At 41.8% G+C, this 25,386-nt stretch overlaps 1 protein-coding gene across 2 annotated transcripts in view; it reads right to left on the bottom strand.

Annotated features, from left to right (window-relative positions):
- The window catches only part of vta1 (vesicle trafficking 1), a 170,184-nt gene that overhangs the window by 48,376 nt on the left and 96,422 nt on the right, over positions 1-25,386 (bottom strand). For both annotated transcript variants that reach the window (XM_033026004.1, XM_033026005.1), the window contains exon 4: positions 22,961-23,036. In XM_033026004.1, coding sequence (XP_032881895.1) covers positions 22,961-23,036 — 76 coding nt within the window. The remainder of the gene's footprint in view (positions 1-22,960; positions 23,037-25,386) is intronic.

Genomic DNA, 25,386 nt, shown 5'->3' with positions numbered 1-25,386 from the left:
GACCCGGGTTCGATCCTGATTACGGGTGTTGTCTGTACAGAGTTTGTACGTTCTCCCCGTGACCACGTGGGTTTTCTCCCGAGATCTTCGATTTCTTCCCACAGTCAAAAGACGTACAGGTATGTAGGTAAATAGGCTTGGTATAAGTATACATTGTCCCTAGTGTCGGTAGGATAGTGTTAATGTGCAGGGATTACTGGTCGGTGTGGATTTAGTGGGCCGAAGATTCCGCACTGTATCTCTAAACTAAACTAAACTTCCAATCGCATTCAAAGCAATTTTTATAATCTTGTTTATTTTTTCAAAAGTCTTTACACTGAACATGTACAACTGCCAGATCCAAACTCTGAACACAATATTACTCATACATTAATAGACCAGGATTAAATCTGCGGCAGGGAATTACTTAATGCATTAGTCACTATATGACTTTCTTGCCAGCCCTTCAGAACAAAACCATAACAAGCATAATACCTGCAACGTATCCACTTAGAACTGTTTATTTTATATGTTAGCATTGGGTAATAAGGCTCAGGGGCATTGAAACAAACTTAAAGCTGGATTTGGGCAGGGAACACAAAATCAGAATCTAAATGCACTGGAAACAAAATAATTAACACCAGAACAAGAGTGAAGTGATTTCATAACATCAGTCTGATAACACCCCAGTGGTCTGTTCATAATTCTCACAACGTCCTCCTGTAGCCTTTCAGATTCAGTCAAGATTACGTGGGTAGTTTACTTCAGTTTTAGCATGTTCCTTTCAGTATTTTAGTCATCCTGCAAGGCAAATGAGGCTACAAAAAGAGTTTGTCATTGCACTGTTCATCACAGGTACTGACCTCTCCATAATGAAGGGATCAACAGAAAATGCTACATCAAAAATTCAGCTAATATCATTAGTGACCCACACCATCTTGGTCACGTTGTCATCTAACTGCTACCATTGGGAAGATGGTACAGGAACCCGATAACCATAACGTTCAAGTTGAAGAGTAGCCCCTTCTCATCAACCATCAGACTATTAAACCACCCTTCCCAATCCTAACCCTACCTTTGCACTGAACAATGTACTTCATGTTTTACTATTATTGTCTGCTTACCTAGTATAACAGTTGATATTTAGATACAAGAAATTGCAGATGCTGGTTTACTAAAAAAGAGACAAAGTTCTAGTGTAACAGCTCCTCTGGAGAACATGGATAGGTGGTGTTTCAGGTTGGTATCCTTCCTCAGCACTTTGTGTCTCTATAACTATTATTTTTTTGTATCGTTGTTTATTGCACATTTATTTGCTATATTATTGGATTCAATTTGCTCATAAAGCTGCCGCATGTAAGCATTTCATTGTTTCGAACCCAATCCATATGACAATGAAAACACTTCTAAATGAATGATGTAAAACCTCCGCATGTTGTGGGTAACTATAGGGAATTGGTGCATTCGACAGCCAAGAAGTATAACGTTACTTGATCTGCAAATTGCACTGATACGAAAAGGACCAAAACTGTCACAGTTAAACTAAACTAAAGAACAAGATATTAGAAGAGATGTTGATAAGCTTTGCCAAAGAAATGGGCATTCATTTTTAAAATTGGATAGAAAAGTGGTGGCAGAGAGATTTAGGGAAAGCTATGCAGAAGGCTGATGGCACAATCATGTAATTAAGTGAAATGGGGAATCATAAAAACCAGTAACAGATGGAGGATTAAATAAAGGCACAGAGATCAGTTGAGTAAAGCTACATGGGGAGTTGAGCATGAGGTTTTGTATTCTGAATTTGAAGCACTCTAGGTGGACGAGCAACTTAAGGTTAGAGGGCACATTGCCGATTGACACAAAGTATTGGAGTAACTCAGCGGATCTTCCTTGGTCATCTGTTGCCGACCCTACTTTGTTCTGGCCTTTTCTTACCTCCAGTTCCCGCCCCTCCACTTTTAGCCTGAATAAGGGACTAGACCTGAAATGTCAACTCATCCTTTTTTCCCCCAGAGATGCTGCCTGACCAGCTGAGTTACTCCACACGCTGTCATCTTTGGTATAAACCAGCATCTGCAGTTCATTTCTACACATTGCCGATTGTATCTGATGCGCGATATTTACATGCAGAAATTTGGTTGAGCTGAAGCTTATTCATGGTGGAGGATCAGAGGTCAGTTAGGACGGTCTTTTAGATGTGGCACAGAAATTACATCTTTCCAATATGCTTGGCAACTAGAATTGCACATAGTACTCCAAGTGTGGTTTAACCGACGACTTGTACAGCTGCATCACATTGCTGCAACTTTATCCTCAATACCTTTCCCAATGGAGGCAAATGTGCCAAATGCCTTCTTCACCACTCTGCCCACCTGACTTGGCATTTTCAAAGAACCATGCATCTGTACTTGCAGAATTCTGCAACACTCTCTCGGGCTCTACCAAAGTGCACACCTCAAATTTCATTTCTTATTCTTGCCCTATCATCCCAACTGATCTAGATCCTTCCTCACTATCCACCAAATCACCAATTTTAGTGTAATTTGTAAATTTACTAAAAAACACTAACTACATTGCTATCCAAATCGTTAATGTATGTAAGAATCACAGTGGACCAGCAACTAGCAGCGACCCCTGTGGCACTCCACTGGTCACCGATCTCCAGTCAAAAGAACAACCCTCGACCACTACTTATTTACTCCTTCCCTCGAGCCATTTTGAATACTATTGGCAGGTTCACCTTTGAGTCCATATGCACTAGCCTTCCAAACAAACCCCATTGTGTGAACTAGGATGCCCTCACATTGTATAGCACAGTTGGTGAGGCCGATGTGAGCCATGTCGCTGTAAAACAGAACATCCAGCACCCGGAATCGGTGAAGTGATTAAATTCAGTGATAATCAGAAGGCCAGAATTGGATGGTTTCTGAGGCGAATACAGAGAGAGGGGCAAGACATTGAAGATTTGGAAAAAAATCGACGAGCAAACATGGGGGTAACAAATGAATGAGATAGAGCAAGTTTACACATGATCGGGAGAGTGGGGGTGTGAATAGGACTGCATATTTAGACATGGACATCAGTGCTTTGGCTGAATACAAGTTAATTACAAGCAGAACAAGAGAGGCTGCCTAGAGTGTGCTGGAATAATCATGTCTGGAGGCTGCAAAGGCATGATTAATATTTCTGCGGTAGACGTGTGCCACAAGGATAGACTCGGGAGATCTCACAAAGATTGACGGCAATGGTCTTAGAGATGTGGCTCAGATGAACACAGAAATTCACAAGTATTTCTTCAGAAATGTAGAAAACCATGTTCCTTATCAATTTGCTTCTGCTGCCCCACCAAAGGCAGAGCAACATCGCTCATTCACCTACACCCATCGCATGTTCTTTTCCATGCACCATCTGTAGTGAAAATCCAAAATTGACTGGTTATGATTTTCTTTGAGCTGTACAACTGGAAAATGTTACAATGAAAGGTTTTGATTCTAGGATTAAATACAATATAGTCTTTTTGTTTGCATTTAACACAAAGCAGTTCTTTGTTGAACATGCTTTCACCAATCATGCTGCTTGAGGCTTTATTGCAAGAGGACATTTACTTGGAAATAGCCCAGAAAACAATAAGCTGCATCAGTCTAATGCCAACTTTGTCTTTGCAAAAAAGTGTCATCAGCTGAAGCAGCAACATCTATCTACAAGTTTTGAATCAGAGAACCTCTTACAATTGAAATGCCCATGAGATGAAAGAAGGCTTATCTAAAGGATAGTAACTGTTCAAACTCACATACCATGCAACTATCATATTACTGTTTTTTTCAGGTTTGCATCAGTTATTTGGATGTAAGTGGGTATTAAGTTGGTACATTGTCCTTCCGTGGGTTTTCCCTGAGCCCGTTTCCTTTGACGCTCTTCCAGGGAGATGCTAAATGCATTTCGTTGTCTCTGTACTGTACACTGACAATGACAATTAAAATTGAATCTGAATCTGAATCTGAATCTTTGATACGTCAAACACATTTTGCGTGGTAGGTTAACTGGTACCCAGTGCTCCCAGTGTACGGGTGTGGCAAGAAAATTGTGAAGGGGTTGGGTTTTGATGGTAAGGCAAGAGGCCAAGTAGAATTACTGTAGATGGGTATGTATGCTCATACTATAGGGCCTGTCCCACTGTACGAGGTAATTCAAGGGTTCTCCCGAGTTTCCCCTGATTCGAACTCGGAGAATTACGGTAATAGCCGCTCGTAGGTACTCGGGGCTCTCGTGGATATTTTTCAACATGTCGAAAAAACTTAACGAGCTTACCGCGTTTCCCGAGTACCTGGCGTTAGCGTTACGAGCCGCTAAGAGACGTCCCGAGCTCCGACGTACCCGCTACGTACATTCTACGTACTTACCATGAGTTTGATTTTTTTTTAAACTCGGGAGAGCTCTTGGGTAAACTCATATAGTGGGACAGGCCCTTAAATCTTTCAATGACTCTACGTTATACTTCATAGTTTGTTCAAAAACGCACAGAGATGTTGACCTTAAACAGAAGTAATACTGCTATTGGCAACCATTTCAGAAGGTGGCCAGGAGGTCCTGAGTTACCCGATGGGAAAGTGTTACTAGAAATATTTTATATTTACTTCGCATTAGTTTGGCTAAGTTCATGGAATTCTTGGGACCAGTGCAAATATCTTGCGCCCACACTCCAAAGAATTTATTTTGAAAATTAAAGAGCCTATGCCACTAGATGAAGGGAAGCGAAGGAGAGTGTGCCCCGAGTCTCCGTCAACATTTATCCCAGAACATACTACACTGGATAAATACAAATGTGTACAAAATCTTTCCAGAAACCCTGAGCCACTAATATTGACCAGAAAACAAAATGCTGAAGGAACTCAGTGGGACATGCAGCATCTATGGAGAGAAATCGATAGATGATGTTTTGGGTTGGGATCCTTCTACAAATAGAATGATTTGAAGATGTTCTCTGCACTGTGAAATGCTCTCAAAATATGACAATATTAAAGTAGTTTTCATAGATTCCAGTAACTGCAGTCTCTTGTATCTTACAAATGTTGACAGTGTTCCCTTTTGGTTTGAATATCAAATCAGACAAAGTAATTCATCTATATCTACTTCTCTGATTTTGCAATGTTAAATACTTGGATTATATTTTCCCTCAGCCTTCTGGATTGAGTAATAACAGCTAATCATAATTTAATCAATGACACGCTGTTATTATTCTAGTTTTAATTATTCGGTATTCATTCGAAGGAAAATAAATGTATTTTGGAATCCACAACTTAAAAGGGCATGTCCATGGCGATGTTAAACATGATGATCACTTCCTCACTTCCTAGTTAAAACCTTCCAGTTGAATTGCTTTTATGATTAATGTTTGTCGATTTACATGATTTGTGCACAGGACAACCAAATCCCTTAGCTACCACATTACTTCTAGTCTCTGACTTTAATTCTGAATTGGATTATTTTTATTCAAAATGGGCAAACTCACACTTAACCCTGTTTATTTTGTTTTCAATGTAGTGTTTTGCCCACCCTCTTTGCCTGTCCATATCACTATGCAATCCTCTCTCAAATTCATAAGTTTAATTACGTCTTAGCGTTATACAAAAACTATTCTATTCATCCACTGTCTTCAGATTCCTGGGGAACACAGGAGTCTGAAGTGCTTTAACCTCATCTCCATCTTCTCTCTTCCAGTAATTACCTATCTTTTGTCACAAATGTATCTCTGATTCCACAGATAATAATTTTTGCTAACCTTATTTCGAAACTAATCTAAACCTCAAATTCAAAGAGGAACCTGCATGTTGATCTATTTATCATGTCTGTAATCCAAACAACCAGTCTAGTCAGATGTGTAGGAAGGAACTGCAGATGCTGGTTTACACCAAAGATAGACAAAAAAAAAGGTGGAGTAAGTCAGCGGATCAGACAGCACCTTTGGAGAAAAGGAACAGGTGACATTTTGGGTCAAGACCCTTCGTCAGAATCTTCAGATTCCTTTTCTTCAGAAATGTTGCCTGACCCCAAGCTTTTTGTCTCTATCTTCAGTTTAGTCAGGTGTTACTGATTCCACTTTGATCAAAAGGTATGCAAGTGTTCAGCCACTGCCTCTTTGATGGTATTTTCTTGTAACTTCACAATAGCTGTTAAATTACCTGAGCAACTCGGTACTGTACGCACAAGGCCACGCGCAAATGATTAGTGCTATTCAATTAATTTTAGCCTTGAGCCTGTACAGCTAGCAGGCAGAAAAGGGCTTTTGATTGTGTTAGCACCATGGAATTAAAATAAAGAATGAAAGTAAAATAATTTCAACACTGAGAGTTAACAATAGTAGGTTCACAACGGAATGCAGAAAGTTGTGACCACTGCCCAGTCCATCATCGGCTCTGACCTACCCACCATCGAAGGGATCTATCGCAGTTGCTGCCTCAAAAAGGCTGCCAACATCATCAAGGACCCACACCATCCTGGCCACACACTCATCTCCCCGCTGCCATCAGGTAGAATGTACAGGAGCCTGAAATCTAGTACACCCAAGTTCAGGAACAGCTACTTCCCCACAGCCATATTCACCATTAAACAAACTCTGAACCATAACAGCTTATTGCACTTTATCTGTTTATTTATGTGTATATATATGGTCTATGCTATATAGACACACTGAACTGTTCTGTATTTATACGTACAATATTCTGTTATGCTGCAACAAGCAAGAATTTCATTGTCCTATCGGGTACACATGACAATAAACTCTCTTGACTTGACTTGAATCTTGAATTGGGCTTGAAGAGATCAGCCATGCAAATAGAAGATATTCCACCTCACCCAAAACAAAAAAAAGTAGGCTGCAATACAGGCCTGGCAGAGCATTATCAGAGAAGACACCCAGCAACTGGTGATGTCCATGAATCACAGACTTCAAGCAGTCAATGCATGCAAAGGATATGCAACAAAATATTAAACATGACTACTTTCATTTACATGACATCGCTGTGTCCCAAGCATTATGGTGCCCAGAAATGGTTTATACTTAGTCCAACTGCTTGGACTAAGTATAAATGCTGCTGTAATTTCTAAATGTATAAAAATGGCCTTTATTAAAATTTGACAATGTGCACTTTAACTACATGTGGTTTTTTCTATTACAGGTGCACAACCTTTTATCCGAAAGCCTTGGGACCAGACACTTCTCGGATTTCGGAATTTTTCGGATTTCCGAATGGAAGATTTTTAGCGTAGATTAGGTAGGTAGCGCGGGCGGCTTCAAACGTCTGGAGCGGCTGCCTCCTCCCCGGAGACCGGGGAATCATTGTAAATCATTGCTTAAATGTTAGTCAGTTAGTTTGGAGGGATTTTATGTGGTGGGGGGGGGGGTGGGGGTGATGGGGGAAACTTTAATTCTTAGTCCCCTACCTGGTCGGAGAGGCGTGGAGCGGGCAATGCCTTACCGGGTCGCCGTGCAGTAAGCTCCGGAGCGCTGTGGCTGCCGACTCCCAACATCGCGGAGCTGCGGGCTGCGGGTATCCGGCCGCGGGCGGCGCTGGTTGGAGCTCCGACCCCAGCAACTCTACCCCTGGCTGCGCGGCGCTCCAAATCCAGCGCGGCCCGCGGCCGGACGCCCGCAGCCCCAGCGCCGCGATGTTGGGAGTCGGCAGCGTCGCAGCGCTGGGATACCAGTAGGGAGCGGGCAATGCCTTACTGGGTCGCCGTGCGGTAAGCTCCGGAGCGCTGTGGCCGCCGACACACAACATCGCGGAGCTGGGGCTGCGGGCGTCCGGCCGCGGGCTGCGCTGGATTTGAAGCGCCGCGCAGCCAGGGGTAGAGTTGCCGGGGTCGGAGCTTCAACCGGCGCCGCCCGCGACCGGACGCCCGCAGCCCCAGCTGCGCGATGTTGGGAGTCGGCGGCCACAGCGCTCCGGAGCTTACTGCACGGCGACCCGGTAAGGCATTGCCCACTCCCCGCTTCTCCGACCAGGTAGAGGACTAAGAATTAAAGTTTCCCCCTTCACCCCCCCCCCCCCTTCACATAAAAGCCCTCCAAACTAACTGACTAACATTTAAGCAATGATTTACAGATGGTTAAGTGTCTCCCCGGTCTCCGGGGAGGAGGCAGTCGCTACAGTAGTACAGACCTGGGTTGACCGTGGGTCGTTTCGGGTCAAGTTTGGCGCCAAACGCGAGGTTTGGTGTGCAGACGACATCCTGGAAAAAATGTCCGGTTTTCGGAGCTTTTCGGTTTCCGGAACTCCGGATAAAAGGTTGTGCACCTGTACAAATCTCAAATTGTGGAATACAGAGGCAAATAAATAAATGATGGGTTTCTGTCCCAAACATTATGGACGGCACTGTATAAAAGACGAGATAAGATGGTAATACAGTTCGATTGAATGATGTGGATTAAATAAATCTTACCCATACTATGACCGACCTCAGGTCTGGGTGTCTAGTTTCAGCATTATAACTTGGTTGTTCTATAATACTAAACAATGTATTGATAGTAAAAAACTCAGGATGAAAAATATCCTCATTGTCTAACTAAAGAAGAACAGATAACTATTCAGAAACTCCAATAACAGCCAACTTTAGAATGCCGTCGGATTTTTGGTAACTAGGGTTCCCAGAAATCTCTCAACACATACACAACACATACACTAGTTCTCAAGCCCCCCTCCTCTCTGAATCCCCACCCACCCCCGCACATGACATCCACCATCCTCGTCCCCCCTTCCTCTCTGAACCCCTACCACCCCCCCCCCTCCCCCACGAAAAATGTTTTCAAAGAAAGGCCTCAGTGTCTAGTAAATTTACCGAACTAACCTGCAAATGATTATATTCTCCTTAGTATCTTGCAGAGGATGTAAAAAATAAACTTGAATGTGCAGCTGACGTGCATGGAAAAAGGAGCCAAGAGTGAAGAATGAAACTAATGTTGTGTTTCACATGGTGGTGGTTCAGAAAAAATGTTGAGAAAGATAAGAGAACACGCAACTGTTCTTGATTTATGGGACTGACTTTACCAGAAAAAAACCCACAAAGGAGTAACTCAGTGGATCAGTCATATCTGGAGAACATAGATAGGCGATATTTTGTGTCGGGGTCCTACTTCAGGGTCTGAAGAAGGTCCTGACCAAAAATGTCAACTATACGTATTCTCCAGGGATACTGCCTGACCCACTGAGTTACTCCAGCATTTTGTAAACCAGCATCTGCATTTCCTTCTGTCCATGTCTGACTTTACCAGAGTTGGGCATAAATCACCCAAATAAAGCAGCATTCTTTCAGCAATGTAAATTGTCTTCCCACTTTATGTCCTCAATTCCCTGTCACCACACAAAGCATTTAGAAAAATAGCCCGAAGAAGGATCCCAACCAGAAATGTTACCTGATCATTCCCTCCGCAGATACTGCCTGTCCATTGAGTTCCTCCAGCGCTCTTATCAAACCAGTAAGTACAAGTGGTTCTGCTATAATGTGAGTTTCCATCACGTAAATTGGTTATAACGTGAAAGATTATACGCAGGCTGCATTGGATACAGGATGATTGCAAAAACCTATTTAAATCTCTGCTTTGAAGGTAACTACAATCTGTTCTGCTATAACATGACTTTCTGTAAAGAATTTGCTTAAGAACGTAACTTGCATTATAACAAAACTATGTGTACATCAACTGTAGCTATGAGTATACTCATTCCAATCTCTAGATACCATTTTGACCATTAAATCCAAATGTATACTGGGTTCTAGTACTTCCTACACTTGCATGGCTCTCAAGTTTCTTCTGCAATAAAAGACCTTCATGGTCACATTAATGGTCACATTACTCAATCTCACAGAAGCACAGCAGGCCATTACTTATCAATAAAGACATATGTTATGGTTCTCTCTGCCTAAGAGATCCTTTATTGCTATATTTTGTTGTCTCAGCATAACATTATTAGGCAGGAAAGAAACTGAATAGATTTAAAATATTTTTGAGAATAAATGCAAACAAACTTGGTGTAGATTGCCTGGCCCTCTGAAAATGTTATTGACTCAAGAATAAAGTATTTTGCAAAGAAATATTAAATCCTTTCCTTTGAAATTTTCACTATCCTCCCCTCATCTTCAAGTATTGAGCCTGTGGATCACAAAATGCTTAACGTGGGTCAATGTCGCAGCTCAGGATGAAAACGGCATCTGTCCAAAAATCTCAATTGGCTTCTAAGAATTTTAATCCACCCTGGAAGCCACTGCTGGAATAGGCAAAGCGCCTGGAAACCAAGACGATAAATTTAGTTGACAGAAGCCAAATCCTAGTAATTTAACATCCTTTCAAAGATTTCTAATTTCCTTCCCTTTACCTGTTTACAAGTGAAGAGATTTAAGTCACTAACAATTTTGTTATGGATTTTTGGAAAGTATTTCCAAATGTTATTTTTTGGCATTATTTACATCCTTCAATCTTCAATTTAAGTTTGTAGACTTAAATAATTACAACTCAGGCTCCTTTTGTAATCAGTTGATCAGGAAAACAGAAAAAAAACTCCAAACACACGTCGAAAATTAACCAAAATTTAAAAAAAAGCTGTATTAAACTTGCTTTTGTTTATTCTTTCCAAGAGAAAAGAATCTTAGTTTGCACAATCAATTCTGATTTGCCTAATCCTATTTCATGAACAAACATAGCAAGCCACTCTAAAATCAGAAAATGGCAATAAAGCACTTCAATCTAATCTTGAATTCAACAAGATCATAGGTAATCCTGTCTCTGAACACTTTCCAGTATAATATTTTAATCATCAAAAATCAACAGATCTGAAAGACTGATCTCTACTTGTGCATAGCTTCTAATTGAAGATACTTCTTGTTCCCGTGCGTATTAATGAACAATTAGCTGCATTAAATTGCACTGGCCACAATGGCCAGTTTACCAAATAAAAAGCTGTAAATACTTGGGTCAGACAGCACCCATGGAGGAAGAAAACTATGAATTACCTCAGATTACTAAACCGAAATGCAGAAGAATCTGGGTACTCCAAATAATTCATAAATGCCAGCTTGCAGATGTTGCAGGCAAATGCCGCGAGCTTCTGTATCAACTGAGTATTTCCAGAAGTTACTCTTTCAGTATCCACAGTGACTTGATTTTACTTACAGTATATTCTTTTAAATGTGACTGAATTGCTTGGAATCTTGTATAAATTTGATGTCTTGCTTTTTCTGGTCTAATCAGAGCAATTTATAATGTTCAGGGTTTTGTACAGCTGAAGGAATTCTTCTGTCACAACAATATGAAATTCCTAATTTTTCACTGAATGCGACTACAAATGAATGTTTCCGTTGAGCCTTGCTCCAAACCATGAGAAAGGAGCCCAAGTGGAATTCCAATACTTCCATGGAAGTACAAAGCTGTCAAAATGTTGGATGAGACTCTATACAGTAATTCTCTCTACCTTCTCTGAAGAAGTTAGATGGCATTAATGATACAAGGACTGCCCAAAACAGAAGAATTATAGGTTACCTCATTTTAAATGTGGGATGACATGGTGTGCAAATGACAATCTATTGTTACAAAATTAGCAATGATTGTCATTCATGTGGCAATAGAAGCCCTCTTGACTCTTAGTCATAAATTTGCCATCACACTTTAAGATCTTTAAAATATGACGGTGTTGCCTTTCCTCAGGAATTATATTTAAAACTGTTGGAGATCCTATGCAGAAATACCTTTAATCTTGAGTCTTGTACCTCAGCATGAAAATTCTACCATGTCTTTCATAAACCCACATTAGAAATGCTGAACGCAGTAGTTACTTTAGCTCTGAATATTTTTAATGTATTTTATGTATGGAACACAAAATATTGTGATCCTCCATCATAGACTCCAGACTACTGTATTTCATTAAAATAACCTATCCAAATGTTCACATATTTTGTGAAAATCAATTATCAAAGAATAATTTATTTTTTCTTCAAAAAACATTTATATGTCAGCAATAATGCATCATCATATAATGAAGTGAGCTGAAAGACATCCAGCTGGATTTCCATTGAAGTGGTAACTGATGATATATTTGTAATTAGAGTGTGGCCCAATGATCATATAAAATGCTAAAAATAATCAAACCACAACCAAGCATGGAACAGGATAAAATTTGCCTAGTCAGAAATGTTATGCTTCTGGCTTTTTCTTCTTGTGAGCAAATCAATAGGCAGTGCATGCTTCAACAATCCAAATGTGACAATAATGCTGCTGTTGAAATTGAAGTGCCTCAACTAGATATCAAAATTGAATTTGTATTCATGAGTGAGCAGTGGGCTATTTAATAGTCTTGCTCTGAAATGTTTCATCATTCACCCCATAAACAATTGCTATCGATTCCACCAGACTGTTGCCTCTAAATCTTCTAAGGCTAAACACCCAATGTTTCACTTCGTTTTTTTGTTATTTCCCTTGCTGTTTATCCTTGTGCCCACAAAGATAATTCACGTGACAGCTGCTCACAGATAGCTGGCAATACGGCTAGAGTTCGGTAACAGCGGAAGCACCAGAATTGTGTAATCTACCACAAGCTCATGGATACAGCTGCGACGTTCTCTGCCCAAATAATTTCACAGTGCTTCCTGTAATTGACAGCTCTTCAGTCCTTTGTCCATACCATCTCTCTGTACAACAATCTAGCTAACTCTAGGCCCTGCAAGTTAATTTTCCTGGAATCCCCAACAAATTAATTTTATTAAGTAGCACCAACACAACATTAACCCAACAATAAATTATTCACTATTCTGGAGATATAATGAGACTGACTGCTCTTGATAAAGCGTGGGGTCCAGGAGTCCTAGTAAAAGTGAATTCAATAGACATCTAATGTGAATTCCGCTCGTCACTTTAATTTCATGTATCTTGTGTTTTCTGACTGTTGGCAGACCAATTTCCCTCCTGGAATAAATAAAGTTCTATCGTATCGTATCAATGTGACAACATTTCAAGGTTGGAGGTTATTCTTTGCACAAAAGAAGATGGCTGTAATGTTGGGGTCCAATCATCCTAACTCTGGGATGGCATTGCAGGAGGTCCTCACGGTAGTGTCAAAGGCCCATCTGTCTTTAGCTGTTTCATCAATAAGATTTCTTCCACCATAAATGGGGATATTTATTGATGATTGCACAATGTTCAGTTCCATTCAACACCTGTCAGCTAAGGGAGCTTATGCCTGCACGCAACATATCTGAAGAGCACTCAAGCATGGCTGCATAAGTAGCAAATAATATTTCTCCCACAAAGGTGCTAGGCAATGACCGTCTCCAAGAAGGGAGAGTTGGACTACTTGCTCCCGTATTACCATTTCCCGAGTTCCCTGCTGAGCCAATGATCAGAAACTCAATCAACGGAACCATCCACATTAATTAGTACCCTAAAATATCTCTATCATCTATAAAGCAGATCAGTAGTGTAACACAATATCCTCCATTTGCTTGGATGAGCTCAGCTTTGGCAACTCTCAAGAAGCTCCACAACATCCCATCAACCACCCAGAACATTCAGTCCCTCCACCACTGAGGTATTGAAACTGCATTGTGTCCCATCACAAAATTGCACTGTTATTACTCACCAAGGCTAGTCTAACAGCACCTCCTAAATGTGAACCTCTGTCACAAAAAAAGTGTTAAGGCAAGTCAGAAAATGAGTGGACACTATGCTGATTCGCCAGTCCTTCAGAGTGCCTGGGTTCAAATTCTGGAATTCCCTGCCCAACAGTATTTGGGAGTATCTTCATCAACGAACTGTAGTGCTTCAATGCACTGACTCACTACCATCTTCTTAAGAATAATTATGATTGGAAATAAAAACTGACTTTGGTTCCCAGAAATTAATAAATATTGCATCCTTTAAATGATTCATATAAATCTCTGGGCCCTCGGCAGAATCTTAATATCCTGAGGCACGTTGAGCAGAACTGGATGCAATATTCTACTTATGGCCTGACCAGAAGTTTATGAAGGCCAGCAAACCTTCACTGTTTTAATACCAATATCTCCAATTATGAAGTCCAAGATCATTTATGTCTTGTTAAGCATTTCACCATTGCTGTCTTCTAGGCCTTGAAAACAGCAATTTTCTCTACAGAGGCGTCTATGATTTGTTACTAATTCTAAGTAATTGTATACTTACGACAAATAAATGGAGCCCTTTGATTTTTTTCATAAGTTCAATGCTATTTCATTTGAAAACTGTGAATGGTTATGATTGTGTAACTGGCGACTTAAAATGCAGCCTGCCGCACCATTGCTATCTCGCTTCAGAGACCCACAAATCGCATGGCCTTCTCAGAGCATTTCACTAGAATGTAACTGGCAGTTACACCAAATCCGGATCTTATGGGAACAAATCCATACTCTGGCATCTACAGCACATAAAATGTTACTCACGGCTCAGCTTGCCTCCGAATTAGTTGGTTGCGGGCTTATGGCCTACAATGGAGACTCAATATTTTAATTCAGCAGTGGGAGGGTGGCCGGATGAGGTGCTGCATTAACGCGGATGCCACCTGCCATGGGAAGTTTAACTGTGGAGCCTAGGGAACTTTCATAGGGCACTTACCCATTTCATTGACCGCATTGTGGGTTAAAGTTCTGCTATAAAAAATCAAATTCGTCATGATTTAGAAGCTCCTTAGCTCCATTCTACCTCCAATTTCATACATCAAAAAAAAAATCCAACGTATTAGCTTAAATTTGTAAAACGGAGTAAATAATTAAACAAGATATGAGAACACAATTAACAACATGTTGAATGTTTCTGTCAATTGAAGTAAATTTGTAGGCCTGCGTCTCAAAAGCACAAAATGTCAAGTTATCTAATCTAGCTGCACTCTCTTTACTACAAGTCCTAGTTACAAAGTTAATCTAATTTCCAAATTTCAGTCAGGTACATGCTTAAAGGTTAAAGCAGTCATATAATGACATATAAGTGAAGGCAGCCAACTGTTATAGGCTAATGTTGCACAGTGAGCTTCACACACAGGATCTATTGCAGATACTATGCCAAATTAAAAGATTTATGCTGCAAGAAAACACAAGATAGGCTCCCTGCAAAGACTTATCTACATTTATTTGTAGTACTTTTACTCATATGAGACATACCACGTTACTGAAAAATGAAATATAGAATTGATTGAAAGATACAGCATAAAAACAGGCCCTTCGGTCCATCGATTCCACGCAACCATTTACAAACCTTTACAATGATTCTGTATTCCCACTTTCTCATCCATTCCCTACATACTAGGGACAATTTGCCACTGTGAGGCAACAGCTCAAGCTCCACCAGTTGCACCACTGTGCTGGCCCTTCTATAGGAAAAGAATAGGCCCTTGAATTTTCTACTCTAATCCACCATGAATAAGAAATAAACGCACTTTATTCTCTCACATACATTGACACTCACAGGTCTTGAAGTGCTTTCAAGTATAGGCACAATGATAATGTCATAGGGTGACAGCATAACACATCAGGGAAACAGGCCCTTCAGCCCATTGAGTCAGTACTGAACATCCAGCACTATTTACACAAATCCCATTTTATTCTCCCCACATTTCCATCAACATTTCCAACCCACACACACACTTCCAATTCTATCACTTGACTACACACTAGAGGAAAAATTCAATAGTTAATTACCCTACCAATGCACACACCTTTGGTACATGGGAGAAAAGCTGAGCACCCTGGAGAAACCCAATGTGGTCACAGGGAGAACGTGCATACTCCACAAACAGCACAGGTGGTCAGAATTGAATCCAGATGCCTGGACATGTGAGTCAACTGTGGCCATTTGCACACAGCAAGCTTCTGCAAAGAGTAATGTGGTAATAATGACCGTTTGCTGCTTGTTTCTATTTATAGACAGGAACCATGACTCCATAAACACTAGGCCATTACCCCCCAGACTGTTTCTGAGCTCATCACCTCTGGCGATCTGCCCTCCACAGCGTCCAAAGTAATCATTCCCTAGCCCCGCACTGCCCGCATCTACCCTCACCCGAAAACCCACAAACAGAATTGCCCGGGAAGAGTTTGGACGGTCTCCCTGTGACCACATGCGCTTTCTCCAGATGCTCAGGTTTCACAGAAGCATAGAAAATAGGTGCAGGAATAGGCCATTCAGCCCTTTGAGCCAGCACCGCCATTCACTATGATCATGGCTGATCATCCAGAATCAGTACCCTGCTCCTGCTTTCTCCCCATAATCCTCGATTCCGTTAGTCCTAAGAGCTACAGTGGCCACGATAATGTTTGGGCCAAAGACCCATCATTTATTTATTTGCATATGTACTCCACAATTTGATATTGTGGAGTACAGCATCCCTGCCTCACTGGACTCCCATCAATTTGCATACAGGGCAAATAGATCGACAGAGGATGCCATCTCTCTGGCCCTTCACACTGTCCTGACTCACCTGGACAGACAGGGCACGTATGTGAGGATGCTCTTCATTGACTATAGCTCTGAATTCAATACGGTCATCCCCACCAAGCTCACCACCAAACTCCACCAGCTAGGCCTCAGCTCACCGATATGCGCTTGGATCCTGAACTTTCTCACGGAGCGACCGCAGGCAGTGAGACTGGGCCCGCACCTGTCCTCCACCATCACCCTGAGCACCGGCACACCACAGGGTTGTGTACTAAGCCCCATGCTCTACTCCCTCTTCACTCACGACTGTGTCCCTGCATTCGACACCAACACCATCGTGAAGTTTGCAGACGACACAACAGTGATTGGGCTGATCACCAACGGTGATGAAACAAAATACAGAGCGGAGGTGCAGAACCTGGCGGACTGGTGCGCCAATAACAACTTGGCACTAAACACCTCCAAGACCAAGGAGCTGATCATTGACTTCAGGAGGTCCCATTCTGGAAAATACGACCCAATCTCCATTTATGGGGAAAGTGTGGAGAGAGTGTCCAGCTTTAAGTTTCTGGGCACTCACATTTCAGAAGACCTCACATGGTCCACAAACACCGCCGCGCTGGTCAAGAAGGCACAGCAACGACTGTTCTTCCTGAGGACATTAAAAAAGACTGGTCTGCCCCAACAGCTGTTGACAACGTTCTACCGCTGCACCACAGAGAGCATACTAACGTATGGCATCTCTGTGTGGTATCTCAGCTGCACGGAGGCGGAGAGGAGAGCTCTTCAGCGCGTTGTCAACAGAGCGCAGAGGATCATCGGGACAGAGCTACCAGCCTTGGAGGGCATCTACCACACGCGGTGCCTCAGGAAGGCCCTCAGCATCCATAAGGACTCATCACACCCCTGCCACGGTCTGTTTCAACTACTTCCCTCCGGCAGACGTTACAAGGCCTTCTACGCCCGAACCTCCAGACTCAGGAAGTTTCATCCCAAGAGCTATAGCGGCTCTGAACCGGCCCTAATGAGTGCCCCCCCACCCACCCCCTTTGGACAGTCTCCCTCAGATGGTCACGTCAATCAATTCAGCTTGTTTATTTATGTATTGTATTTATTTACCTTTCCTGGACATCAGTGGAGCTGCACACTAAATCTTGTTGCACTGACGTGCAATGACAATAAAAGATATATTATTATTATTATTATTATTATTATATTTGCAATAGGAAAAATAAATCACATGTGGTTAAAGTGCACTTTGTCAGATTTTAATAAAGGCCATTTTTATACATTTAGGTTTCACCATTTAGAAATTACATCAGTGTTTTTCCATAGTCCCCCCATTTCAAGGCACCATAATGTTTGGGACACAGCAATGGCATAAAAATAAAAGTAGTCATGTTTAGTATTTTGTTGCATATCTTTTGCATGCAATGACTGCTTGAAGTCTGCGATTCATGAACATCATTTGCTGGGTGTCTTCTCTGGTGATGCTCTGCCAGATCTGTATTGCAGCCATCTTTAGCATATGCTTGTTTTGGGGGCTAGTCCCTTTCAGCTTTCTCCTCAGCATATAAAAGGCATGTTCAATGGGGTTCAGATCGTGAACTGACTTGGCTACTCAAGAATTGACAATTTTTTAGCTTTGAAAAACTCCTTTGTTGCTTTAGCAGTATGTTTGGGATTATTGTCTTGCTGTAGAATGAACTGCCTGCCAATGAGTTTTGAGGCATTTGTTTGAACTTGAGCAGATAGGATGTCAGAATTCATTATGCTATTACCATCAGCAGTTGTATCATCAATGAAGATAAGTGAGCCAGTACCTTCAGTAGCCATACATGCCCAGGCCATAACACCCCCACCACCGTGTTTCACAGATGAGGTGGTATGTTTTGGATCTTGGGCAGATCCTTCTCTCCTCCATACTTTGCTCTTGCCATCACTCTGATGTAAGTTAATCTTCGTCTCATCTGTCCACAAGACCATTTTCCAGAACTGTGGTTGCTCTTTTAAGTACTTCTTGGCAAACTGTAACCTGGCCATCCTATTTTTTGCAGCTAACCAGTTGTTTGCATCTTGCAGTGTAGTCAAGAGTCAAGAGAGTTTTATTGTCATGTGTCCCAGATAAGACAATGAAATTCTTACTTGCTGCAGCACGACAGAATATGTAAACATAATACAGAATGAGAGATAAAAGTTCAGTATGTCAATAGACCATAATAATAATAATAATACATTTTATTTATGAGCGCCTTTCAAGAGTCTCAAGGACACCTTACAAAAATTTAGCAGGTAGAGGAAAAACATGTAAGGGGAATGAAATAAATAGTAGAGACATGACTAGTACACAAAGTAAAGACAGAATACAATTCAAAACACAATATGAGGCAATTAATGCACAGATGAAAAGGGAGGGGGACGTGGGGCTAAGGATAGGCAGAGGTGAAGAGATGGGTCTTGAGGCGGGACTGGAAGATGGTGAGGGACACGGAATTGCGGATCAGTTGGGGGAGGGAGTTCCAGAGCCTGGGAGCTGCCCTGGAGAAGGCTCTGTCCCCAAAACTGCGGAGGTTGGACGTGGATGGAGAGGAGACCGGCTGATGTGGATCTGAGGGACCGTGAGGGTTGGTAGGGGGAGAGGAGGTCAGTGAGATATGGGGGGGCCAGATGGTGGAGGGCTTTGTAGGTGAGGATCAGGATTTTGTAGGTGATCCGGTGGGAGATGGGAAGCCAGTGAAGTTGTTTGAGGACTGGAGTGATGTGATGCCAGGATTTGGTGTGGGTGATGAGTCGGGCGGCTGCGTTCTGGACCAGTTGGAGTCGGTTGATGTAGGTGGAGCTGATGCCAAGGAGAAGTGAGTTGCAATAGTCCAGTCGGGAGGAGATGAAGGCATGGATGAGTTTTCAGCAGCGGGAGGTGTGAGAGAGGGTCTGAGTTTGGCCATGTTGCGGAGATGAAAGAAGGAGGTTTTAATGACATGGCGGATGTGAGGCTCAAGGGAGAGGGTGGAATCAAAGATCACGCCAAGGTTGCGGGCCTTGGGAGATGGGGAGACAGTGGTGCCGTCGATGGTGAGAGTGGGGTTATTGATTTTGCTGAGTGTGGCTTTGGAGCCTATGAGGAGGAATTCTGTCTTATCGCTGTTGAGTTTGAGGAAGTTATGTTGCATCCAGGTTTTTATAGCTGACAAACAGGAGTTGATATGGGAGAGGGGGGTGGGTTGTGGGGGGATTTGGTGCCGAGGTAGATCTGGGTGTCATCGGCGTAACAGTGGAAGTCCAGGTTGAAGTGGCGGAGTATCTGACCAAGGGGGAGGATGTAGATGATGAAGAGCAGGGGGCCGAGTACGGAGCCTTGGGGAACGCCTTGAGTGACTGTGGCTGTAGCAGAGGTGTGGTTGTGGAGAGAGATGAAGTGGGATCTGTTGGAAAGGTAGGAACGGAGCCAGCTGAGTGCAGAGCCTTCAATGCCGAGGTCTTTGAGTCTGGTGAGCAGGATGTTGTGGTTCACTGTATCGAAGGCTGCGCTCAGGTCGAGGAGGATGAGGATGTTGAGGGAACCAGTGTCAGCAGAGGTGAGGAGGTCGTTGAGGACTTTGAGGAGAGCAGTTTCTGTGCTATGGAGGGGGCGAAAGCCAGATTGGAGGGGTTCAAGTAGGTTATACGCAAGGAGGTGGGAATGAAGTTGCGACGCAACGATACGCTCCAGGGTTTTTGAAAGAAAGGGGAGGTTTGAGATTGGGCGATAGTTAATGAGAGAGGAGGGATCAAGACCAGGTTTCTTTAAGATTGGTGTGACAGCAGCAGTTTTGAAAGCGGAGGGGACAATGAGGAGTTGAAGAGATTAGTGAGGTAGAGGCAGAGAACGGGGAGGCAGGACTTCAGCAGGGGAGTGGGGAGAGGGTCGAGGGAGCAGGTAGTGGGTTTGGAAGAGCTGATGAGTTTGGAGATTTCAATAGGGGTGACCAGGTCAAACTGGGAGAGGAAGCAGTGTGGAGGAGGGGTAAGGAGGTCAGTGGAGATGTTGAAAGGAGGGGCATTGGTAGGTGTTGGAGTAGATGCTGGGGAGTCGGGTACAGGGGATAAAGATTGATAGATGGTGCTGATTTTATCAGCGAAAAAGTGGAGGAATGAGTTGCAGAGATCCGGAGTAGAGGTAGGGAGAGTGTTTGCTCGAGGCTTGAGGAGGTTGCCCACTGTGGAGAAGAGGGTTCTGTGGTTTAGGCCGGGATCAGTGAATACGGAGGAGAGGTAGGCAGATTATACACAATATATACCATAGACCATATATACACAATAAATAAACAGATAAAGTGCAATAGTAATAATAGACTGTTATTGTTCAGAGCTTATTTGAAGTCGTGTTTAATAGCCTGATGGCTGTGGGGAAGCAGCTGTTCCTGAACCTGGATGTAACCCGACCATCCTATTTATGCAGCTAACCAGTGGTTTGCATCTTGCAGTGTAGCTTCTGTATTTCTGTTCATGAAGTCTTCTGCAGACAGTGGTCATTGACAAATCCACACCTGACTCCTGAATAGTGTTTCTGATCTGTCGGTCAGGTGTTTTTCTATATTATACATTTTTCTATATTATAGAGAGAATTCTTCTGTTGTCAGCTGTGGAAGTCTACCTTGGCCTGCCAGTCCTTTTACGATTAGTAAGCTCACCAGTGCTCTCTTTCTTCTTAATGATGTTCCAAACAGTTGATTTTGGTAAGCCTAAAGTTTGGCTGAAGTCTCTAACTGTTTTATTCTTGTTTCTCAGTCTCATAATGGCTTATTTGACTTTCATTGGCACAACGTTGGTCCTCATGTTGATAAACAGCAATAAAAGTTTCCAAAGGTGATGGAAAAATTGGAGGAAGGACTAGGTGTTGAGAGCTCTCTTATACCTGCACTAAGGAGGCAGCTATAGACAAAGGACAATAGACAATAGGTGCAGGAATAGGCCATTCGGCCCTTCGAGCCAGCATCGCCATTCAATGTAATCATGGCTGATCATCCCCAATCAGTACCCCGTTCCTGTCTTCTCCCCATATCCCGTGACTCAGCTATCTTTAAGACCCCTATCTAGCTCTCTCTTGAAAGTATCCAGAGAACCGGCCTCCACCGCCCTCTGAGGCATAGAATTCCACAGACTCACAACTCTCAGTGAGGACAAAGTGTTTCCTCGTCTCCTTTCTAAATGGATTACCCCTTATTCTTAAACTGTGGCCCCTGGTTCTGGACTCCCCCAACATTGGGGACATGTTTCCTGCCTCTAGCGTGTCCAAACCCTTAATAATCTTATATGTTTCAATAAGATCCCCTCTCAGCCTTCTAAACTCCAGAGTATACAAGCATATGAATATACAAGTTATTACGCACCTGACCAATTACAATCACCTGTGAAGCCATGTGTCCCAAGCATTATGGTGCCCTGCAATGGGGGGGGGGGGGGGGGGTTATGTATAAACACTGCTGTAATTTCTACATGGTAAAACCAAAATGCATAAAAATGGCCTTTATTAAAATCTGACCACGTGATTTTTTTCTATTACAAATCTCAAAATTGTGGAGTACAGAGGCAAATAAATAAATGATGGGTCTTTGTCCCAAACATTATGGAGAGCACTGTATATCTAACTTTCTCTTGAATACATCAAGTGAATTGGCCTCCACTGCCTTCTGTGGCAGAGAATTCCACAGAATCACAACTTTCTTGCTGAAAAAGTTTTTCCTCCCACATTCCAAATAGGTGCATGTTTCTAGATTAATTGGCATGTCAAATTGTCTCTAGTGTGTAGAATAGAACTAGTGTATGGGTGATCGTTGATTGCCACAGACTCGGTGGTCCAAAGGCCCTGTTTCCTTGCTGTACCTCCAAACTAAACACAACCCATTGTTTCTCCCAGCTCTTGCTTCACTGAACTCATCTCCACATACCTTTGTTCTAACTTATCTCCCCCCCCCCAAAGTCACACCCAAAGTTGAAAACGACACAAGTTGCTAAGTCGTTTACTCTAGTTAAGCTCTTATGACAATGGCAATTATTTTACAGCACTATCTAAAAAGCTCCTTGGTTTAGGACTGTTCTTGGAGATCTTTACAGATCTGATGGCAAGGCATCAGGGGTATTCAACATGATTATGCTTCCACTTCATACTTCCCTTGAGAAATTTCCAAAAGCAGTCTTGACCCCTTCTTTTACAAAAATAAAATACAAGATCAATGAACAACATTATAATTAATCATTCAGTTATTTCCTCAAGTTCTCTGGGACTCTGCTGTGCGTAAATTGGCTGAGGCAATATGCTCGTTAACTACAATTGCTGCAATTTAAATATAATTCATTGGCTCTGAAATACTTTGGAATGGCCAGAGTGTGTTTGTTCTGTAGTATTACATGCATCAATACATAAATTATTCATTGAATATATATATTTCTTGAATTTAAGAATTAAAGTACAGTTTTTCTTGCAAAGCATACAGCACTTCATAATGTTAAAAAAATGCAAGATTTAACCTTTAATCTCGGCACAATATGCAATCCTAGATAAATTATCTGCATACTTGCCTCTTCAGTGAGCTCCCCAAACACGGTAAGGACGTCGTATAACAGACTGGCAGTGTAGAATGATTTGATCATGTTTCTGTGGAAAACAAATTACTATTTCAAAGCATGCCAGGAACAGGCAGGATTAAACATTGAGTGATACTGCCTGCAATGGGTATAAGACACCTGTGTACAAACCTTCATTGTTGTTGTTAAGCTGCTGATTACATGGTCATACCCCAATTGAAAGTAGAAGCCTCTATATTAAAGTTTCCTCAATATGCTGTTGGAATTATGCCAATATCAGTAAGATATTGTCACTATTGAGGCCAACAAGATGAAGCCACAGAGAAAGGAGTAACATTTAAACACGTTTAGATAAATAATTAACGTAAATAATTAAAGGTTCCGTTTATTTCCATGTTAGAGTACAGCCAAACCATAAATTAAAGAACATGTCTTTATTACAAGATAGTAAATCTCCCTCAAACATTCAACCTATTCAGTGCACAGCCTATCAAATATCAAACCTCTCAACTTGGTGTCATTTCTTCAGCCATTCACAGCATCCTTTACATAAACACTCTTAAATGTGTAATCACAAAAAGAAGGCCATGCAGTCCAAGCTGGCTCCTATCAGAAAAATCTCTTCAATCCCATTCCACTTCTTTCTCCTTGTAGTCCTGGAACTCATGTTTTCTCCCACATGCTTATCAACTTTACATTCTTCTGCTACTTATCTGCACTAGCAGTTATTTATAATAGCAACAGTTATTGCCAATTAGCCTACCTACATGTCATTAGATATATGCGGAAACAAGGGTATCCGCGAAAAGCCCACATGGACACGGGGAGAAATGTTCAAACACCACACAGATAGAACCCATGGACAAAATTGAACCCAAGCCCCATGGAGCTTTGAGGCAGCAGTAGAAACAAAACAAAAGGCATTATATAAGCTTGAAAACTCATTACCAACATCCACTGCACAAAAACTGAAATTTTAGTAACTACCCAATTTGCTTTCAAAAATAATTAAATTCTCTAAAGAATATGGCATTCCACGAAATACAAAATTCCATGAAAATTTACAGATTTTCACCATAATGTCTATGTCATTAGGGTGCTGTCCTCAATTTATAAAGATTGAGGTTATTAAAAATGGACTAATCTAACTGTAAGAAATGCCGACCTGTTTCGACTCTGAAGACATCAGTGCATTATTAATACCATCAATAGCAGTGATAAACCCAAGTTGTTGGTGGACATCTGTTATTCATTAAATCTGCAGTGTTAATCGATTGAACAATCCTTATCAACTTGAATAGAACATTAGTGTCCCGAGAAATGCAGTGGATGTTATGAAGAGCAGGGGTGTTATAATGGAGAGAATAGAAAAAGGTTTGCGTGTCCAGTTTGAAGCTCGGAATCAAAGGCATATGCCCTTAAGTTTGGAGATGATCCAGGAAAAAGTGAGATGGTTATGCTGAGACTTGAAAAAATAGGAGGAAGGTGAAGAATCTTCTGAAAGCACGAATAGGTTTAAGAACAGCCTTGGTTGGTTTGAATGTTTTAAGAAACAGATTTCAAACAAAATCTGTATACTGATCTTGAGGGAGGTGATAGCAAGTGTAGATTCAATAGTGAAATAACATTTTCCCAAGAAGCTGGAACTGGAAGAAATCATGAGACGGATGGCTACTCTCCTAAACATGCACTCTCCTACTCTCCTAAACATGTGTTTCATGCACCCATAATGGGGCTGTTTTGCAAGAGTATTCTTATACTCTCATTCCTCGAGGGATGAGAAAAATACTCATTAGAGTTTTCAAAATAGTTAAAGATCACCTTACTCATTTCTGTAGCGGAAGTGCCGAGAATGATTGGAAGTTTAAACCTCGCTTACTCAACCACTCAAGAGAAGCCAATAGTTCTAAAGGATACTTAAAGCTAATCTTCCAGTGGCATGGCACAAATCTTTTAAGATTATATTACATCATATTTCACCCCATTCATTGATGTGGTAAATAACTTGGAAAACAGAACATTGACTCGCAACCTTTTCAGATGAAAAGAGTTGTCCAAATTTTCACCAAAAGATATATTTTAACAACCTTCAAATGTCATATCTGAACAATGCTAGGAAGAACCCTCATTATTTATCTTACAAACTCCATCAAACTCAATATCATCAATAGGAAATAAACCTCAGTGATAACTTTCAACTCTCCTGCTGCCATCTTGATGTGCAAAACCAGCATTGAAGATATGAATTAGAAGTGGGAATGGCCAAGTCAACCTCCTACCTGCTCTAACATTCAACAAGATCATAGGCGTTCTGACTGCAACCTCAACCCACATTCCCCATACTCAAGAGTATGCGTCACCCTCTTATTAAGAATCAGTCTGAGAGAATAATCTACTCACATTGGTCTTGGAGGAAGAGA

This window comes from Amblyraja radiata, chromosome 8 (genome assembly GCF_010909765.2).
Source record: "Amblyraja radiata isolate CabotCenter1 chromosome 8, sAmbRad1.1.pri, whole genome shotgun sequence".
NCBI lineage: Eukaryota > Metazoa > Chordata > Chondrichthyes > Rajiformes > Rajidae > Amblyraja > Amblyraja radiata.
Note: the sequence above shows the minus strand (reverse complement) of the source record. Positions and strands in the feature narration are given on the sequence as shown.